At 34.7% G+C, this 20,591-nt stretch overlaps 1 protein-coding gene across 2 annotated transcripts in view; it reads left to right on the plus strand.

Annotated features, from left to right (window-relative positions):
• The window catches only part of LOC147074559 (midasin), a 97,649-nt gene that overhangs the window by 62,334 nt on the left and 14,724 nt on the right, over window positions 1-20,591 (plus strand). The window contains exons 22-32 of one of the 2 annotated variants that reach the window (XM_085943382.1): window positions 301-737; window positions 1,444-1,601; window positions 2,773-2,999; window positions 3,989-4,257; window positions 8,573-8,790; window positions 10,315-10,482; window positions 10,582-10,794; window positions 11,813-12,030; window positions 13,212-13,277; window positions 16,205-16,367; window positions 19,074-20,260. In XM_085943382.1, the coding sequence (XP_085799508.1) occupies window positions 301-737; window positions 1,444-1,601; window positions 2,773-2,999; window positions 3,989-4,257; window positions 8,573-8,790; window positions 10,315-10,482; window positions 10,582-10,794; window positions 11,813-12,030; window positions 13,212-13,277; window positions 16,205-16,367; window positions 19,074-20,260 (3,324 nt within the window). The remainder of the gene's footprint in view (window positions 1-300; window positions 738-1,443; window positions 1,602-2,772; window positions 3,000-3,988; window positions 4,258-8,572; window positions 8,791-10,314; window positions 10,483-10,581; window positions 10,795-11,812; window positions 12,031-13,211; window positions 13,278-16,204; window positions 16,368-19,073; window positions 20,261-20,591) is intronic. The other variant, XM_085943383.1, reaches the window with a different exon arrangement.

The following is a 20,591-nucleotide window of genomic DNA, read 5'->3' on the forward strand; positions in this document are numbered from 1 at the left end:
AGGGTTTAATATCTCCTTTCCTTGAAATGAACAAAATAATAAAAAAAAAATTTAGACTAGCCACTGTTATGAACAAAAGGGAGAGCAGATATAACATAATACTCCCTCTCGTTTTATTTTGACTGTCTGATCATGAATGCTTGTTATGTGAATCTTTAGGATTAGTTATCGTAAGCCCAAAACTGCTGTCAATATAATTAAATTACTCAAATATTTTGGAATACACAAAAAAATTAACTTTGTTTAAAAAAATGATTATTTTCGTGTCATCCTAGAGTATATGTATGTTTTGTATTACAGAACCAAATGTGATGATCCAACAGAAGATGAACAAACAGAAAAGGAGTTGGCCGAGATGTTCCCCTCCTTCTCGGATCCAGATTTCGCCAACTTCAAGTTGAACATCCTTGAAAAGAAGAAAAAGAAAGACACAGCTAAAACGACAGAATCAGACGATGTCACTTTGATAACATTCCAGGATATAGTTGAAATATCCACAATTCATTCCAATTTAATGACCACATTCACCACTGCCGAGTGGTTGCGACCGGGCAGGAGCAACAGGACGTCCCGCGATTACTTGTCTCCGTTGCTGGAGAGGTATTCCATGTTCTCGTCGCTCTGGGACCGCGTCAGTATCGGCATCGAAGAATCTCTGGACGGCAAAGTTTTACCCAGCCTCTTGATTTTGATCGCCTACGCCAGAGGATTAAATGATGGCGAAGACCACTTGGATGGTAAATAACAATTTGTAGTCATTAATAATACGGTTCATGAAAAATTGAGCGCTGATAAAATACCTCGTTTTTACCATTTCTTTTGTTTACTATTTGGTTGCATCATTATTCAGGATAAAAATAAAAAGAATTGTCCACTGGTGTAACTAATCTAATTAGCTGTACACCCCACCCCGTTTACTTACTGCTGACAGTAAAGAAAATGCACATGTAAACATGTATTATCCTGCAAGTTGCAAGATTGCATGCATGAATCAAAAAAGTACGGAAGCTTTTGAATTCTCACGCGACAGTTTGGATTTGTTCTATATCTGCACCTACGCAATAGAACAATAGTGGCAAACCTGCCGGTAAAAAAACAAACTACACTGCGCAGACTCATTTTGGGGTTAATTGATTCTCTCGACCTGTCAAATAGTACTTTAAAATGACAACATCGCGTCTCGCTTACTCTTGAAGAATGACGTGATTTTTGAGACAGTCAGCACTGTTATGTGTAAACAGTTATTCTCACGATAGTTTAAAATACACACTATTGGTGCAAGTAAATCCAGGCACGTGTACAGGTGCTTTTATGCTCCGTATTATTATAATAATGTGATCTGTGGTCAAACAATGTGGTCAATATACAATAGTATTTATTTTATATTTGTCCATTGTATAATATGTATTGACAATAATTATTGTTTATTGTATTGAATTTCAGAAAACAGCCTCAAACATGGAACATCGGTCGTCAAACCGAATTTCTACCTTAGCCCGTGGGTGTCGGAAACCAAAAAATGTTTGTCCACCGTGGAGTTGGTCATCACTACGACCGCTGGACATTTGATACAGTGGCCTGATTTCCCAACCCTGAATGATGTAAGTATTCCTTCAATTACTTCATTATCAGAAAATCTTAACTGGAAAAGTTATATGTAATATGCATTGCATACGTCACCCGTAGGAATAAAGTGGTATAAGTAAAATAATATATTAAACTGTCATAAAAATGACAATAGAGGACTCAATTGCAAACTCCAATGGAAAGTTTACTGAATATACTTGACCGCATAATAAAATGAAAGATATATTTACTACAGGTAGCTATTTAATTTCTTTATTCAAATCCCTGGGATAACATATGCCCAGGACTGTCATAATAGCGCCTGTACATGTTTACTTGCTCTGATAGTGTGTATTTTATCATGATAATAACTGTTTGCTCGTAAAAGTGCTGACTGTCTCGCCAATCTCATTCTTCAAGAGTAAGCGAGGCGCAATGTTGTCATTTTATGGTACTATTTGACAGGTCGCGAAAACCGGTTAAGCTCAAAATGAGTCTCTGTGGCGTAATTTGTTTTTTTACCAGCAGTTATGCCACTATCGTTGTACTATGCAGGCACAGATATCGCACAGTCCAATTGTCGTGTAAAAATTCAGAAGCTTCTGAACCTTTTTAATCCATACATGCAAGGCAGCTCTCGTGGTTCAGTGCAGTTCTGGGTTTGAGAACACAATATTTATGTGTTTTTCTGAAAGCCTGGGTGTTTGAGATTGTTCTAAATTACTAACAACCACCTTTGATGAAAAACCAAAGACATGGTTATTAATAATTCAAATAAAAAAATCCATACATGTAATCTTGCAATTTGCACGATAATACGTGTCTACACGCGTATTTTCTTGTTATGGCCACGATATTATATACTGTTAGCAGTAAATCCATACACATTTAAACGGGGTATAAGTACAACTAAAAAGTGCGAAATTTATTAGTATTTTAATATATTTATTTATTCTATAGGTTATCATAAATTATTTACTTATTTTCCTAACCAAAATATTAGTAAATACTAAAATTTCAGTGGACGTGGCAACACTTGTCAAATGCCGGCCGTTGTGTGGGTGGCAATTTCTGCAATTTCTGATTTAAGAAGACAATATAATAATAAACCGAGATGTTCAAGAATTGTTTGAAAGATTGTTGGGCATTCACGGTTTGTTCTGATCAAAATTTTAAATGTGTTTATATTGTGTATTTTATTTGTAGATTATGACAGTGGCCAGGAGGATCTTAGACTTTCCGCTGACGAGTCCCGTGAGTCGCTTCCTCACCGGCCTCGAACTTCTCAGGGACAAAATTGAAGAGTGGAACAAGAGCGCCCATAAGAAAAACAATATGATCGATGTGGGTTTGGCCGTTGGACAACACATTGTCACGTGGAGGAAGCTGGAGCTCGCCAACTGGAAAGATAGTTTGAACAACACTTTCGAAAGGTATCATTAATTGTGTGATGAAACATATTTTTAATTCAAATAGCATTACAACTTACAACACAGATTAAGCAGGCTCTCACATCAAAACTCGCCTCGTCTGCCACACAGCCATAAATCAAACCTTCAAAAAACGTCGATCTGGTGTTGCATATGAAGACCATCATATTGAAGCACATCTACCTAGCGACAGTCGCACGTAACCTTTGAAACGTATAGATATTTGGATGCGGTGATCGGCAAGCCGATATAGGAATGACCGATTCGTAGGTGTTCGTATGCGTCCTGGCGTCTTCGACTCGCAGCCCGAAAAGCATGCAACTTGTCGATTACAACAGTAGATGTTTTTTTCCAACTAAAAAGTCGCATTTGACCAATCTGCGCAGCTCTATTTGGAAACATGTGTTTTGTGAATAATGATGACATCACATCGACGTATTCGACACGTTGCAGGCGAGACAAGTTTTGATGTGAGAGCCGGCTACCAACTGTAAGTAGTTTGCTGACAAATAATTACATTTTATAAACATAACACAGACATAGTAAATATAGTTTAAAATAGAAGTCATAAACAATTTTACAAACGAAAGACACAATCTGTATGTTTAAAAAGAAAGGTATTAGAAAAACAATCTACCGATGGTGGTAACTGCCTAGAACAATGGAAAGGCCTCAAGAGCAGTGGTAAAGAGTGGAGGTAGACTATTACGATCCAACATAAATAGTGCATACTAAATTTTATCAGTCATACGTTTGTTTTCATTGAACTAAGACACTAATGTATAGATAGTGTTTGTTAGTTTTTAAAAAAATAATTAAACCCTGCCTAATTCAAGCCATTGTAAGTAATAGTCAAAAAAAATTCGTTTATAAATTTGGGGGCGTTCCTCATTTGAAAACGGAAGTGTGCTCATCATAGGGCCGGGCTAATTTTCAGTCACCTAAGGAGTGAAGTATAATAATAACATTGTTTTTTGTTTGTGACATTGCAGGGTTCAATCGGGAGCTCACAAATGGTGGTTCCATATTTACACGTTGGTCGATTGTTTCCTATTTGAGAAGCCGATGAACACTGCAGGAATCAATGAGAATGCAACAGAGGGTACTAAACCGAGCGACGGAGTAATCACAACCGACCAGTTTATTGAGGCCATGCAGCACTTCATGGAGAAGTCTTCACTGGCCGAATACAACAAGCGATTGGAAATACTCTATACGTTCCATTGTCATTCTGTGCATTTCGATCCTTCGTCCAGAAGAGGCAAGTCTTTTACATTAGCTGCTCTTTTAATATGTAAAATAATATTCAGTATCTTGTATGGATCTAAAAATTTTCTCATTATAAAGGGAGTGGTACAAACTTTTCGATTCCTGAACATTTTTATAGGGTGTTCATCCAAAATTTTCGAATGCGATTTTACGCCAGGTATATAATACGCCCGTATAATTGCGTTCATCCAAATTTTGTATATAAGCATCTCGCCGAATCCGTACACCGAATGCCCCTCTACCATAAGTTGAGCGAACCGATTGCTAAATTTGTCAGAGTCGATGTTTGACAGATCAACTGACAGCCCGCGTTTGTTGATAATTGTCATACCTAGGTACTTGTTTTCTTCCGTATTTCATTATGATTCAGTGAATTATTTTGATTATTGTCTAATGGTATTATCTATTTTACAATTGATCCTATAATTGGTGCTTCATTTTATTCAATCATGAATGCTTTATTTATAGGTACTAAACTTTGCTTTCGTAGATGAAGCTAATCTAGCGCAGATTCATGAAAATCAAATAAATATAATACAATATTTTTAACAACACAATTCACATCATGCTGGAATCGATTTATGCATAATAATTATAGGGTAGGTAGGCATACTATCACGATAGGTAACCATTTCCTTTCATTTGTTTATATTGTAATGATTATATTTATTTTTAATAACGTTTATTCGGCATTCGGATTATCCGGCCATAATGTACATAGTATTAATCGAAAAATAAAAGAAATAATATAAAATTATGTAATAGCGACAATGACATTAATGTCATTGAATAGCGAGTTCAAAATATGTGGACTACTAGGGCTACCTAGCGGCAAAATGTGAAAAAATATCGTTTGTTTGACAGTTAAGTGCACATAGACATCAAAAACTGACCATAGAGAAAAAATATGTTTCTGTTTTAATATAAGGAATACTTGTTTTACATAGACGTGCATATACAAACACCGTTATTTGAATGCAGCATACTGTGAGCATAATAGAACACCGCGGCAACCGAGTATACAAAGCCGAAGACAAGTCAGTGAACACTCGACAAGTTTTATTGCGGCAATAAACGGTTCCGGCGTAAGGTGAGACCGTCATAAACCATTCGGTTTTGCTAATTCCATGGATAGCCTATTAGTCTGAGTAAATACATCTTGTCGACGTCTTGTAAAAGGCTTGTAACTAAAGATGTTGAAGAAAAATTCAACTTATATAGATGCAGCTTAAATACATGAAAGTGAATAATAAACAGGCCTTTGGTCTATTGATTAGGCTTAGCTACAAGTACTTTGCATTGCAGGTGCATTCGCATTTGAAGATTACTTCAATCTTCTACCATAAGATTTATTTGCCAATTTGCACGGCATATAAAAAGACAATCCGTCACGAGTAGATAAACAGCCAATAATAAACACTTCAGCATTATTTTATTGAAAAATCCTTTATAAATGTACGCTTGTAAGAAAACAGTGTAAACATAATGAATATCAAAATGTGACAGCCATTGCTTGAGTTAGGAAATCGGAAATTCTAACATAGCAATGTTTAATATCATATGCGCAGTTTATCAACTTAATCATCCTTTATTCGTTCGGTAAATATGTTAATGGAAATAGTTTATAAAGGTTCAAATATATTATGATCACGTTATGTGTTGTCACAGTAAGCTGCCGCTACGGGAAAAAAGTGTATATTGTCGTTTTTCTTGGTATTTGAAATGTTATCAGACTGACGCTCCCATCTCGTAGCACATTTTGAACCTTTAAACAAAGATTGTCAGTTAGCAGAACAACAATGAGGTCAGCTCATGCGTTCCGCATTTCATCGACACCCGCATGACTCAATGAACGTTTTATATAATTATTAATGGATTTTCTATTAAATTATTATCTATTATCTATGGTCTGCAGGTTGGGTTCTGTTCGAAATATTATCTTTGGATGCAATATTGCAAGTAATTTTAACGTACGTACACATATAAACTTAAAATTTATTGAAATTAGCATGAATAATAAATAATAATTCAATAATACATTAGAGTTGGCACTCTCCATCATTGAATTTATAGAGATAGTGATCATTCAAAATATTTTGCGGAATGACAAAACCATAGACTAAATTTGTCGCCGTACCAGCATGTGACAGTATGTGACGTGATCATAATGTAATTGAAGCATTAGACTTTTTCTATATAGTCAAATTTTTTTGCTTGATACACTGATGTAAGGGCATTGTTATCTCTGCGTAATCCTATATTAATATATACCTGCGTTACTATGTAAATCAATATGAAATGTCAAAATGACATTTCAATATTCTATAATATTTATTCAGTATTTCTATCAAGTACAATAAAAAGTTTTTATTAATACATGGGGTTGTAAAGTTTATATAATTCAACAGAAAATTTAAAAACGTGGTATATAAAAAGTTCTTTTTATCTTGTAATTGTTATACCTGCATTTAACATGAAAATTCTATTGTTAATGAAATAACCAGAAACCTATCAGTAAATAAATTATTAATAATATATATGTAGTTATGTAGTATTTCTGGAGATTTGAGTAAGTTACGAGGGTGGGTCAATAATTCCTTAGAAAAAAGCATTAAAACAGTTTTTATTTTTGTATTTTTTTTTTATTTCTCAACATAATCTCCTTGGAGCTCAATACACTTGGTTAGACGTTTCTCAATTTTTTTTAAACCGTCAGAAAAATAAGTTTTCGGAAGGTCCTCAAAATAAGCATTTGTCCGATCGATGACTTCTTCATTTGCAAAAAAACCTTGTCCACTTAGCCATTTTTTTAAGTTTGGGAAAAAGAAAAAGTCACTGGGGGCTAAATCTGGCGAATACGGTGGGTGGTCGACCAATTCGAACTTCAATTCTTCAATTTTAGCCATTGATCGTAAACATGTGTGAACACGGGCATTGTTCTGATGAAAGAGGATTTTTTTCCTGTTTAAATGAGGCCATTTTTCTTCAATTTCGTTTTTTAGCTGGTCCAATAAAGATGCATAATAATCCCCTGTTATTGTTTTTCCTTTTTCCAAATAGTCAACGAAAATAATTTCACGTGCATCCCAAAATACAGTAGCCATAACCTTACCAGCTGATTTTACGGTTTTCGCCTTCTTTGGACATGGTTTGTCTTCGCAATCCACTGCTTTGACTGTTCTTTCGTCTCGGGAGTATAGTGGTGTATCTATGTTTCATCTACAGTCACAAAGCGGCGAAAAAATTCATCCGGATTGCGTTGCATGAGCGACAACAGGGCTTTAGAGGCCACCACCCTATTGCGTTTATTGTCGACTGTGAGCAAACGCGGCACCCATCTTGCAGAAATATTTTTCATGCCCAATTTGTCATGTAAAATAGAAATGACGCTACCTTTTGAGATCCCTGTAACCTCAATTATCTCACTCAACTTTAATCTTCGGTCACTTAACACCATATCGTGGATTTTATTGATCATTTCTGGTGTAGTCACCTCTACAGGACGTCCTGAGCGTGGTTCATCCTTTGTTGATGTACGACCACGTTTAAATTCATTTAACCAGTTATAAATAGTTGCAAGTGAAGGAGCAGATATGCCGTGAACTAAATCCAACTCATTTTTTATTTCCTTTGCTGTTAACCCTTTTATATTAAAATGTTTAATAACAGCTCTAAGCTCAATTTTCTCCATTTTCCATTTTTCCATTTTCCACAAGCAAATTTTTTTTTTAAATGTACGAAAAACACACAACAACCCGACCAATCTGATTGAGACTTCTCAGCATACTGAATCGGTAGTGCCGCTGCATGAAAACAAACCGCTTACAGTACTAGTCGCGCCACTTGTCGGCTTTTCTAAGGACTTATTGACCCACCCTCGTAATTTTGAAAAATAGTGCGAAATCTGCTGCATCTTTGCTAGAATAATTGATAACCATGGATTCCATGTTTCGGAGAGACGAAGCGCTGGATTTTTTTTACTAACAGCCTAAAAGTTTCTTACATGAATAGGCACCTAGTCGAAAATGTGGATGACAATTTAATGGCTATGTAACTATGAATATTTGTATTTTATGTCTATACCAAAGCGGCACCAAAAAACAACTCGATTAGTTTTCCTTATTCTTGACTACCAATTTATTGCGCACCGATTGACGTCTTCCATGAAGGGATTACATACTTTATTTGCAGACGGATTGGCGGTTGGGAAAAACTGGTAGAGCACTGTAAAATCACTGTCATGAAGTGTTGGTTATAGATTAGAAGGTGTTTCCTCAACATATTAGATTTGAATGATTATTTTTCAGATAAATTGATCAGCATCCTGTGGAACATGTACAATTACTACTCCCAGTTCTCAACGCAAGTGACGCAGGCCATTAAAGATAAACGTACACCGATTGAGAAGAAACTGCGTGACTTTGTGAAGATATGCACTTGGGAGCGAGACTTGAGTTATTGGGCCGTCAAAGACCTCGTGGATAAGGCGCACAGGACTCTTCATAAGCGTATCAAGGAATTTGAGGTGATCAATTGGTACCAATATATCATGCTTTGTCACCTTAGCGGTCAACTGACTTTTTCCGCAATTTAAAATTCTAGAAATGGGGCATTTAAAAGCTTTATGTCTCAATATTTTTCAATAATTAAATATAATGTAATTACATAGATCACTATCATATAATTCAGTATTTTAAAAATAGGTCGTTTTTTCCTGCAGTTTTTGACACCCGAGCTTTTTAAATCTAGCTTGACATCTTGTATCGTATCCGGAAATTTGTACGTAAACAGTTCACCACAGGACACTTATTCGTGCGCCGCAGTAAGTGAAACATGAGTTCGTGTAACATTTAATCAAATGACGAGTTCTTCGTTGAACATTTCACAGTGGAGTATTTTGTACGTATGCTACAACATGTGGAGATATCTTTGCTAGGTTAGGTTAGGGTTAATCTAATTGGAACAGTACTATTTGCAAACTATCGCCGCATTTTGTAAGATACGTACAAATGTATTCCACGGTGAAATGTTCAACAAAGAACTCGTGATTTGATAAAATGTTATACGAATTCATGTTTCATGTACTGTGGCGCACGAATAAGTGTCCCACGATGAACTGCATACGTACAACTTACATGTAACCATCTTGTATACGGTTGTCTCTATTTGCCTTCTGGCTGACTTGTCGAATGTCATTTTCTTTGTTATCCATAACTTATACATGGCTCGGCCATTGAAGGCGGCCCAGTTTGATGAACCGAACATCGTGCGGTATCTCCGTCTCCACAATGACTATTGAACATTGATGGGTCTAAAGATAAAAATGTAGAACCCATCACTCTTTCCATTTTTTGATCATGCATCAGATTTCTAAACCATACATAACGCAGTCATCTCGACTCGCGTTAAGAAAGATCACGCGTGGTTCATATCCCGAGATAATTAACTGTCGGAATAATATGTATCAAATTTATCACTTTTTTTGTTGATTTTGGTGTTGAAGTGGTATGTTCTCCCTGAAAATGTCACGAAGTCTGTCATGCTCTCTGGATACTATCATATACTTGGTTTATTCCACATTAACAGTGAGTCCTGGTGTGCTGGCATTTTCCTTGAGGTTCACAAACACTTATAACTATGTTCAACGAAATTGCTTCGGGTGTTGATATATTCCACATACGTGAGGATGATTATAGGTGGACGTTGTTTTATAAATTCTTAAAATAGGGTCTGCTTAACTCATCCGGTGTACTTCCTTGTACCTATCTAATTAATATTTTTTGTATGTACACATTTCTACTGTTTAATAACTTACTATATAATATGTCTATTCTGATCTATCTCTTTTTTATGTAATACAGTTTTATATTTCTTTGTTTCTAAATGTCATGTTGTGAACATCCTAAACTTATAATTTGTAATGTGCACAATATGTTAAAAATAAATAAATTGAAAAATTGAAAAAAAAAATCTCTACGTGAAATTAGCATTATCGGTGATACTTTGATACATTCGTTACATTGTTTTTTTCTCCTTTGACGTTTTACAGGGAGTTCTACAAAGTAAAGCGCATACGTTCTTGTCTATCGATAAGAGTACAGAAAAGGGTACGGAAATAGCAGGAGTCTGGGATAGACCCAAGAGAGTCTCAAACGCACCAACCTACCATTACATGATTGATCCGCAGAACTATGCCATTCCTCCGAGATTTTCCAAGGTAAGCCATGGCGCACGCAAACGTGCTCTACTCAATTCCAATCAAATAAATTCCCATATAAATGTAATTTTAGGACTAATATGACAATGTATTTTTCAGAAATTCTTTGCCGAATCAGACAAGCTGGATGAGGATTCAGAAGAACTCGCGGACAATCTTGTTTTACTGCCTCGCGCCTCGTCTCTGTTCAACAAAGCCAAGACTCTGTGCAAGGAAACCATTTTGAATTGCATGTACCCCGGCCTCATTCAAAGTTTGGATGGGTTTGTCACCGAAGTTATTGACACCTCAAAGCATTTACAGGATCTAGAGGTGAGATTTCATACATTTATATATTTTATTTGAATTTTAAAAACTAACCAATACCATTTGCAATTTATATTCTTATCTCAATGAAAATAAATAAGTATGACAGATAAATTTGAATGTGTACCAATTATATTGGATTTCATCAGTCTAACTCCACCCTTTGCCACTGCCTTGTACCCTCAGCCACTTCTCTTAGTGCATTTTTCCCATCGCGATGATACTTTACTCCGAATTTCCTGGGCATTTTAAAAATTTTGCTGCTACCACAAACTGGGTCTTGTAACTTTTGTAATTTAACTCGCAGTTAAATAGTATTATTATCCACTGCTAGCGTTGTCTTTAAGCTACAGGACAAGGTACTGTTGGCTTCTGTATCTCATTACACTGACGCAATCGACCTTGACTCATGCTGCAGTGCTGTGCCAAGGTCACTAAAGATTGTTAATTCTGGGTTTTCCAGTTATTGTGAATAAAGCTCAGAGTAAGCCGGCTCTCACATCTAAACTCACCTCGTCTGCCGCACAGCCATAAATCAAACCTTCTAGGAACGTCACTCCGGTTTTCCATATGAAGACAGCGCACATCTACCTAGCGACAGTCGCGCGTAACCCCGGTATAGGAATGACCAATTTGTATGTGTGCGTATGTGTTCTGGCGTCTTCGACTCGTAGCCCGAAACGCATGCGATCTGTTGATAGCGGCACTAGATGTTTTTTTCAAACTAAAAAGTCACATTCAACCAATCTGCGGAGCTTCATTTCGCAACGTGTGTTTTGTGAAGAACGATGATGTTACATCAATGTATTCGACACGTTGCAGACGAGACGAGTTTTGATGTGTGAGCCGGCTAAGTCAGCAGTTAATTTAATCATTAGGCTCGGTACACTTTTTTTCAGCTTAACTTTCATATTATATTTAACCTCTGTTTCCATAGTAAAACATTTCTGTGGATGAATTTATCCCTGGATTGAGGTCGTTGGTACATGAATACATTTTTATTAGTTGTCATTTTATTTTTCAGATATCTGCAGACCTCCCGAAGAATAAACAGAAATCGCAAGCCAAGGGACATTTGCAGCAGAAGAAGAAAGCGTTAGCAGACTTGTTCCGCACCCTCACCAAGATGGGTGTGTCCTACAGGACTGGCTTGGTTAAGAATGCAGCGAGGAATGGTGTCATTGTTGATTTTGTTGTTGCACCCATTCATTTAAACGCCGCATTCAGCTACCTCCAGAATAAGTTAGTCTTAGTTATTTTATTTTTTTTCACTGTTAACGGCCCACGTGCTCGTCGTAGGTCAAAATTGAGTTTTTATTGTATTTTCAAACCATGATCCTGGACACTCTTTAAACGTTGTAGATAATCTATTTATATAATTTTGAAGCCTTATTATCCTTTATAGTTATTTTAAACATTTGATGACTGCATAAAGTATTTTTGTTACATAAAATAGTATTCTTTTAAACCTCTCGCTCTAATGTTTTAGAATATAGTCATATTTCGGTACATAACTGTGCAGTGGCGTTAAGATTTTTTACGTTTATTAATTTTTAAACGCATTTATGAAACCATTAGTATAATTTATTACGAGATAATTTTTGTAAAATATTCACGATAAAAAATTATATTGATAATCTCTGTGATCCCAAATTTGACAAGAATTAGGCATTTTATTATGCAAAAAATCGGCAAGATTAACACATTTGAAGATGATTCTAAAGATACTTATTATAAGCTATGTCTTTGACCATTTAAGTGTGATAAACATCTTATGAATAATAATTGCTTTATAATAATTATTGACCTAAGAATAAGGTAGTGTTTTTTTGAAATACGCCATTTCTTTTGTCATTCCGCAGTGGTTAAGCTACAACATACGGCCGTAGCCATAAATTGACAAACTATAATTGAAGTAGGGAGTAAAATGATATTGACGCGCGTGTTTGAACATGTACCGTTTAAAAAAAAAATAAAAAAAAATTCGGTTAGGTACATGTTCAAACACGCGCGTTAACATAATTTTACTCCCTACTTTAGTTTTAACTTTTTTAGTTTATGAATGCCATGCTTGTTTCAGGGATTTTTACGATGGTTTTCAGATTTTTTATGTTCTATGCTTAAATAGAATGTGGCGTGAAAAATGTTATATAACGATATAATGAGTAATGCTTATAACAAGCAGATTCAGTCTTCCCATCTTCCTCGTAATAACCAAGTTCGACTGTAATATGAATTAATTCACCATGTAATTAAAACAATCCATTATAAAAAATGTTAATACATGAACACCTTCAAAATAAATTATATGGTAACTAATATACGTAAATCAATACCTTATCAGTTTTGTGTCTATACATTTTACATTCTACTTTACATATTCCAATCTTTTGACTAAACTCTGTTTTTTTGTAAATCATCAGCAGGACTGAGTCTCAAGAAAATTCACCACGCCTGCGGGATAACATTGATATTAAGACTTTGTATAGGTAAATTATGGACCCTTCAATTCAAATTATGTAATGTGTAGATTTTGTATTTATTTTATGTAAACGAGATAATTAAAATCAGAACAGTTTTACTTTTGTATTAATTTATTTTTAAAGTAAATGTATAAAAGTAAATTAAACGTGTCATATTAATTTGGTAGCAATAAAAAATAATAAATTGTCAAGTAAAAGCAAATACTTCCAGTATCATCCTTCCACATTCGGACCGTAGCAATGCATAAATTAAGAATTATGAATTAACTTCTTGATATAGCCCAAAAATCAATTTATGATATTGTGTAGTGTATTTTTGTAAAAGTTTTTACCAGTGCTCTCTGTTTTTTATATATATTTTTATTATAAAAAACTGTTAATTCGAAATCGCCGGGATCAAATAAAATTCGATACAATTTCTTTCAAAATAAAATCAGTGATAACTAACTTTAAAAATTCAGTATTAGGGTACCATAATGGTAGGTACAAAAACATGTCTTCATAACAAAATACCAAAATTTGATTACCATGTTAAAAATGGATAATCTTTTGATTTTATTTGTGATTAAATCTCACAAAATAGGATTGCCAATTTTATAAAAATCACTATTTCTATATACAAGTGTGGTTTTTTACTTTTGACAAATAAATAACTTTAACTATATTTTTTTTATTTAACGAATAATTCACAAGATTTAAGAATGTAACATTGCGTAAAGTACCTACTTATGGATGTTAGATAAATAACTCCAAAGGGTGCTGGAGGCATTTTAAATGAGTTCAAATTACCCATAAACTAATTATTAATTTTTATTACATTATTTTAGGGATTTTATTTATAAACAATCAAACAAAATAACAATATGTGTTTAATAGTCTGATTTTTGTGTGAAATATTTCGATTTAGGAATCTGTGTTGGTAAAACTCAGTCATTAAATTATTTCATATTAATTTTGAATAAAAGTAATTTTTTTTTTGCTTGAAAATGACATTGATAGAGCAATTTTGATTTATGGCGTATTTCGAATTAACCTGTTTGTATTAATAGGGTTTTAGTGTATATACTAACAATATTACATAGTATATATTATTCATAAATTATTATATTCTAACACCGTCTTCCATTGTTATTATGTACATGGAATGTATGCTAAACTCACGACTCACACCGATCGACTGGGACACGGTGCGAGAATGAAGCAATCACTGACAATGTTCGAAATGTGAGAGCAGCCAGTTTGCTAATTGATCATCATACCAAAGTCTAAACTAATACACATGTAGTTGCCGAATAATGATCATTTAATTGTATGTTGCATATCTGCCAATTGCTGTCATTGGTGTGAGTTGTTAGAAGGTTTAGTTATAATCAACGTTCCCTCTAATTTTTATATTGTGTATGCGGATCATCAATGCATCTGAGCAGTGTCACTCGTCACCCGGTGCGGTAAATTTACACCCCCCCCCCCCACAAACACACAATTTTTCATTAAAACTTATATTTTTAAGGTATTTATTAAGTTAGCATTTTTTGCACATATATATCCGTACCGTACTTTTATCAACAATTAATGTGTGAAACCGAGAGTTCAGTAAGTCGTCAAAAAATTGTTTTTTAATGACCATTAATGCATTCGATAAATTCGAACGCATAATTTTTACTTCGCCAGCTTTCGGGAATATCTGTGTATTGATTTATGTGTGTGATGATTTTTTAATACCCTGTACAGAAAGCATATACCTAAGTATTTATTTTTATAGCTAATAAGTACATTACAAATCAACACTTTGACTAGATCGTAACCAGATTTTTTGCGCTCAGTGATCTCAATCCAAATCTTTCGTTCTTCGGGTGTCTCCGTCATTATTTTTAAAAGTCCACCTCTTTTCAAATTTTTTAATTTCGTAATAGCATCCCGGTGTACATTTTGACATAAATGACTTTTTAAAAAATTCAATCCACTTCTTTCCAGACGTCAATTCTCCTTGCATATTTGCTGCGGAGCATATGATGCATTTGGCACAATCATCTGTTTCCGAATGAACAAAATAATATATCACTAATTATTCTTACTTTTTGCGAATGCATTGAAGATGGCATTTCTTCTTAATAATCGTATTTGAAATATAACATCCACATCTTTTTGACATTTTTAGGGGATAAGTTTTCTATAATTAATAAGTATAATTGTACTAAACCTATATGTAACTGTGCAAGCAAACGTATTGTTCACTTGAATTGTTTGTTATGTACACTGATTAACACACCTATAGTTATTACTAAAATCTGGCAAAGGAAACTTTCTCTTACAATATTTTTATGTGCTGACTGTGCGGGGAATGAAAACATGTGTGCGGACACATTTTGGTAGGTGTGCGCGCGCACACGCACACACCTTAGAGGGAACATTGGTTATAATGCTCGTTGTAGTAAAACTTAATAAGATTTGGTTGCACACTTAGGCCTTCCGCTCACGAGAATACTCAAAATAGACGAGACTGAAACTAAAATTCTAGCCAGTATCTAGCTAATGTATTTCAATGGTGGCTCGCTCATGGTAAGACTGGAATGTCTCAGTTTCAAAACTGAAGAGACGCGACATGTTAGTCTCCTAGTCTGAGTTTCCAGTCTCCCATAAAACGGTGGTGCCAATATCAGTACATTCGATGCAAAATCATATTTTCTTACCAAAATTGGTAGCAAGCAATAACAGAAGTAGGAAAGACAATGGGTTTGACAATTTTGAGGTTATGATATTATTATTCCAAGTGGGTTTCAATAGCGCCGTGTGCGAAGCATCAGTCATTGGCCAGTTTATGAGTTTATGACTTTCTCCATGAGCGAAAGGCCTTAGAGGACACTGGTGTAATATATTGTATCTAGAATGATTAGATGTTTCTAACTTGAAGAGATAAATTGCAATGATTTCAGACGATGCGACAATGTCTTGCTGTCAGTGTGGGATGGTTGCGAGACGTATTACCAAAGGTGCATCTCGAGAATGGGGGGCCTGCTGACTGCACTCTTATCTCCGTCCCCTGATCTCGGACCCCAAAACATAGAGAGGTGCCGAGGATATTCCATACATCTCATGGTAATTAATTGCTATTAGCACAGTGATTCAAAATATATAATTTGATTATTCCAATAATATAAAGAATTTAGATCATCATCAAATACCTGTCTAAGGGCTAAATACAAAATGCATAGAATATTGAGTAACGTTTAATCGAAATATAGCCAAAATTACATGCATAGACCAAAAGAGAATGGCTGATTAGTGATTTAACATCGCATTCCACAATCAGTGTTATGAATCCTGCAGAATATAAAATTGAACAGTTGTAAATGAATAGTTATGTAATGTAAATTGTAAACTATAAAATATAATTTAATTGTAGTTTTTTCGGTAGTTAAGGGTGATGCTTCTACTTACCAGAGGCACCTAGCGGAAAAATACTAAGCTTGCAATTTGAGACATTTTTTTGATAATTCACAATTTCAACTGTATTAATTAATAAATATATACATATCCGAAAACATTAAAAAGAAACATATTTTTTATTTTAAGTCAAAAATAAACTTACAATAATTGTAAAAACATGTTATAAAATGTGAATTTGTCACAGGACCGCATCTTATTATGTATGTATTACATTATATTTTATGGTCATATTTATTATTAAAATTTAGTTTATAAGTTTTCAATTTTTCCTCGTAAAGACTTTTGACTAATTCATAGTTATAATATTTTTTATATTTATTTTGAAAATCATCGATTATTATAAAAATATAAATGTGTATAACTTGAAATCTTTTTCTCCCCTCGCCGGTATATCCTCCGCACTTCTATGTACGTGGCCGATCCAGCGCAGTGCAGTCTCTGCATTTTCATATGCCACGTCATCTTTTCCCCCCCATTAACCTTTTAACAGCCCAGCTGATAATACTAGGTATAATCTCCAGGGCCCAAGAATTAAATAAAATATAAAAAAAACAAATTATCAGTGGAAAATTTTATATCTAGCATTTATATAATATTATGAGACACCATTTGAAGTTCGTCTAAAGGGTTTTTCATTCATAATTTCATGAAAATGTCGGAAAATTTGCACCAAGGTTAACTAACACTGCAAATTTACAAGAAATAGTACACAAATATTTAAAAAAAATTTTAAATTATAAAAATTATAAATTTAACAAATTTTCACTGTCTGCATAAACATCTCTAAAAGTTTTCTTCGGTAATAATAAATGGTTAATTTCGAAACACGTTTCAAAGCATAGTGCAATGTCACATTGCTTGCACAAATACTGAGTTTCCCTACGTTTTTTGTTATTTTTTGTATTGATAACAAACGTAATACCTTCTGGTGACACTATTTTTTTTCCGATGTAGTTGGTTCATTTTCTTCAACTTCGAAAGTATCGTCAACTTCATCAACATCGGAATCATCACTATCGTCTACAGATTCAATCATTTCTAAAAGATTGTCAATATCACCATCATCACAATATTCATCCATTTTAAATTGGAAAAATTGGAAAACTAAACTCGTAAATATAACACTTGTTTGTCCAAATTGAATGCAAATTATAAATAAAAATAGTCACAGTACTTTGTCACTTGACACAAATAAAATTTTCAATCTGAAATGATCGAAAATCTTTCAATTCAATCTAAAAGTAAACTCGTAAGTATAACACTTGTATACACAAATCATTATTATGTGAAATATAAATATAAATACTCAACACTTTGTAACTCAACACAAATTAAATTTCTATATGAAAAAATGCAAAATCTTTCAATTAAAACGCAAATCGGACTAGCATCCCGACGACCATTTATTACTATACGCGGCGCCAACTAATGAGTCGACAATTTTTCAGTACATGGGAAGAAATTGGTAACCCTGAATGGGTCTCTCGGGAATCCCTGTTATTCTCGCGATGTATTTAACTTTTCCAAGCGTTTCTGCCTGCAGAGCTTGCCCGTAGATGTCAATACACGTATTAAAATTAAAAAAAATAAATACATGACTCGTATTAGGCGCGACGAGTTTTGCTCGTCACGGGCGCACGAAAGTAGACGCCTATGACGAGAACCGCTCGTCAGTGGCTGTTAAGTGCCACGGACGAATTAACTCGTGGGTTCTTGTAAACGTCATAACTTCTGAATAAACATTCTGTGTATATTTTCTAAACAATATTTATTATTTTAGTGTGAAAATATTCACGATAAACTCGATAAACATGTTGTGTTGGTAAATTTTCACAAATATTTATCATTCCGTTCCTATTTCATATTTTTTAAAGGATTTATTTTATTCCGAAAATAGCTGGCTTACAAGTGTCCACTTAGTAAAAATTGGCTGGCAGTGATAAGGTTAAAGCGTTAAGTGTGTACAGCTCCTCATTATACTTTGACCTCCAAATGCCATTTTCTTGAATAGCCCCAAAGATTCTTTTCAAAACTCTCCTCAAAGATATCCATATTTCTCTCATCCTGTTTGCTGAGTGCCCAGCATTTTGATCCATATGTTAATACTGGGCGCAGGAGAGTTTTATATAAGGTTTTTTTGGTTTTCCTTGAGAATGCTTTGCTCTTTAGAAACTTTTGGAGACCAAAATAGTACCTGTTTCGAAAATTCGAATTATTCCATTATTCTTCACATTTTGCCACTTTGACACTTTTCTGCACTGCTTCCCTTGATTTCGTGTTAATTTTTAGTTTCGTTCTTGACTATTTTCGGAATATTATCATTGGATTATTAATTCGTTTTAAATCTGTTTGCAGCTCTTGGTTCAAAAGCAGAAGAAGAAAATCGCGAAACATTCAAGATGGTTGTGCCTGTTGCGCAATCAAGTCGCACAAATGACCACACTGTGCGATTCAGAAGCACCGCATCTCAACCAACAAGTGCTACATTCCCGACTGAATAATTTGAATGATGCGCTTTGTACGATCATCACGACCGCAGAGCAGTTTGATTTAGTCCTCAAGGCATATCCTCCTCTGCCGACATCCGAGAATAAAGAAATCCAGATAGCATTTGACTTGGCGATAACTGATTCCCCGATGGTCGGATGCCACAAGTTCGACGCAGCTTGGCACGAAGTCAACGCCAAATTAAAACAGATATTAGTCGTCGCCAATAAACAAAAGATTGTCTTGAATAAACTGACTTACGATTTACCATGCGTGTTTAGTCCATCCGGTAAATCGTACAATAAAAGTTTCCTATCGCAATCTCATATTGAAGTCATGAACGACGCTCTGTGTCATATAAACGAAATATCTAATAAAATAGGTGACATAGTTTCGTTATACGATTTAAAAATTACGGATCCGGTGACTGGCGCTAGCAAGTTTATAAATCCTGTCGTTAATTCTCTAAGACATTTGAATGCTTATTTATCTGATCATGTTGGAGTACTTAGTCCGCTCGGAGCGGATGATGTGGAATTGAAATTGTGTTTCAAAAATACTGTGGAAGATTTCAGTTCAGACGCAGAGAGTCTTGTCAATTTTGTTCTCATTAAAATTCAGCAGATCTATAAAAAATATACAACTGCAGCTGGTACTGACAACATCGAGAGTAATATCGAAGAGACAAGTGATGTAGCGGCCGCAGACAATGTCCCTAAAAATGAAGAAGAAGAAGACGATGCTGAAAATTTAATCCGCGATAATCATTTGAAAAAAGAACTCCACGAAAATGTCACTTCTGACATTTCTGATCTTGATTTGCTGCAGCTAATTACCAAGCTCGATTCGGTTATAGTGAAGTATGTCTCAATTATGAACAATGACACGGGCAGTGTTGCAATGTGCAAAAAGCAATTCATAAAATGTATCCCGCTGTTGGAACAAGTATCACTGATTGCGCAGTTCTTCATCACACAACAGGTGGCAGCACATCGAGTATCCTGTAAAATGCTCTCGGTTCTTTTGAATATCTTCATCGATTTGGGATCCAAAGGGTCAGTTATATTTAATATTTAAAACACTGTTTTAATTAATTATCAAACTCATAAAATATATTAGGCAGAAAGCCCTACGAAGGATGTGCTAAAACAATCTATACTATTATACAATTAGGGCGTCTGTCTTCACTCTTTGATTATAACTCAAAAACTATTTGACCAATATTGCACAGGTTTTACACTATTATTGATACCTACCACTTTAATTGACTTTAAGGCCCCGTCCAGGGTGTGCGCGTTCGGCGGAGCGTTGAGCGGCGTGCGCAACTCAAACGTATAACTGTGTGTGACAATGTTCATAGACAATGTCTTTTTTTGGTTATACGTT

The sequence above is a fragment of the Rhyacophila brunnea genome, unplaced genomic scaffold (assembly GCF_057557595.1).
Source record: "Rhyacophila brunnea isolate RB1 unplaced genomic scaffold, BYU_Rbru_1.0 scaffold_16, whole genome shotgun sequence".
Lineage (NCBI taxonomy): Eukaryota > Metazoa > Arthropoda > Insecta > Trichoptera > Rhyacophilidae > Rhyacophila > Rhyacophila brunnea.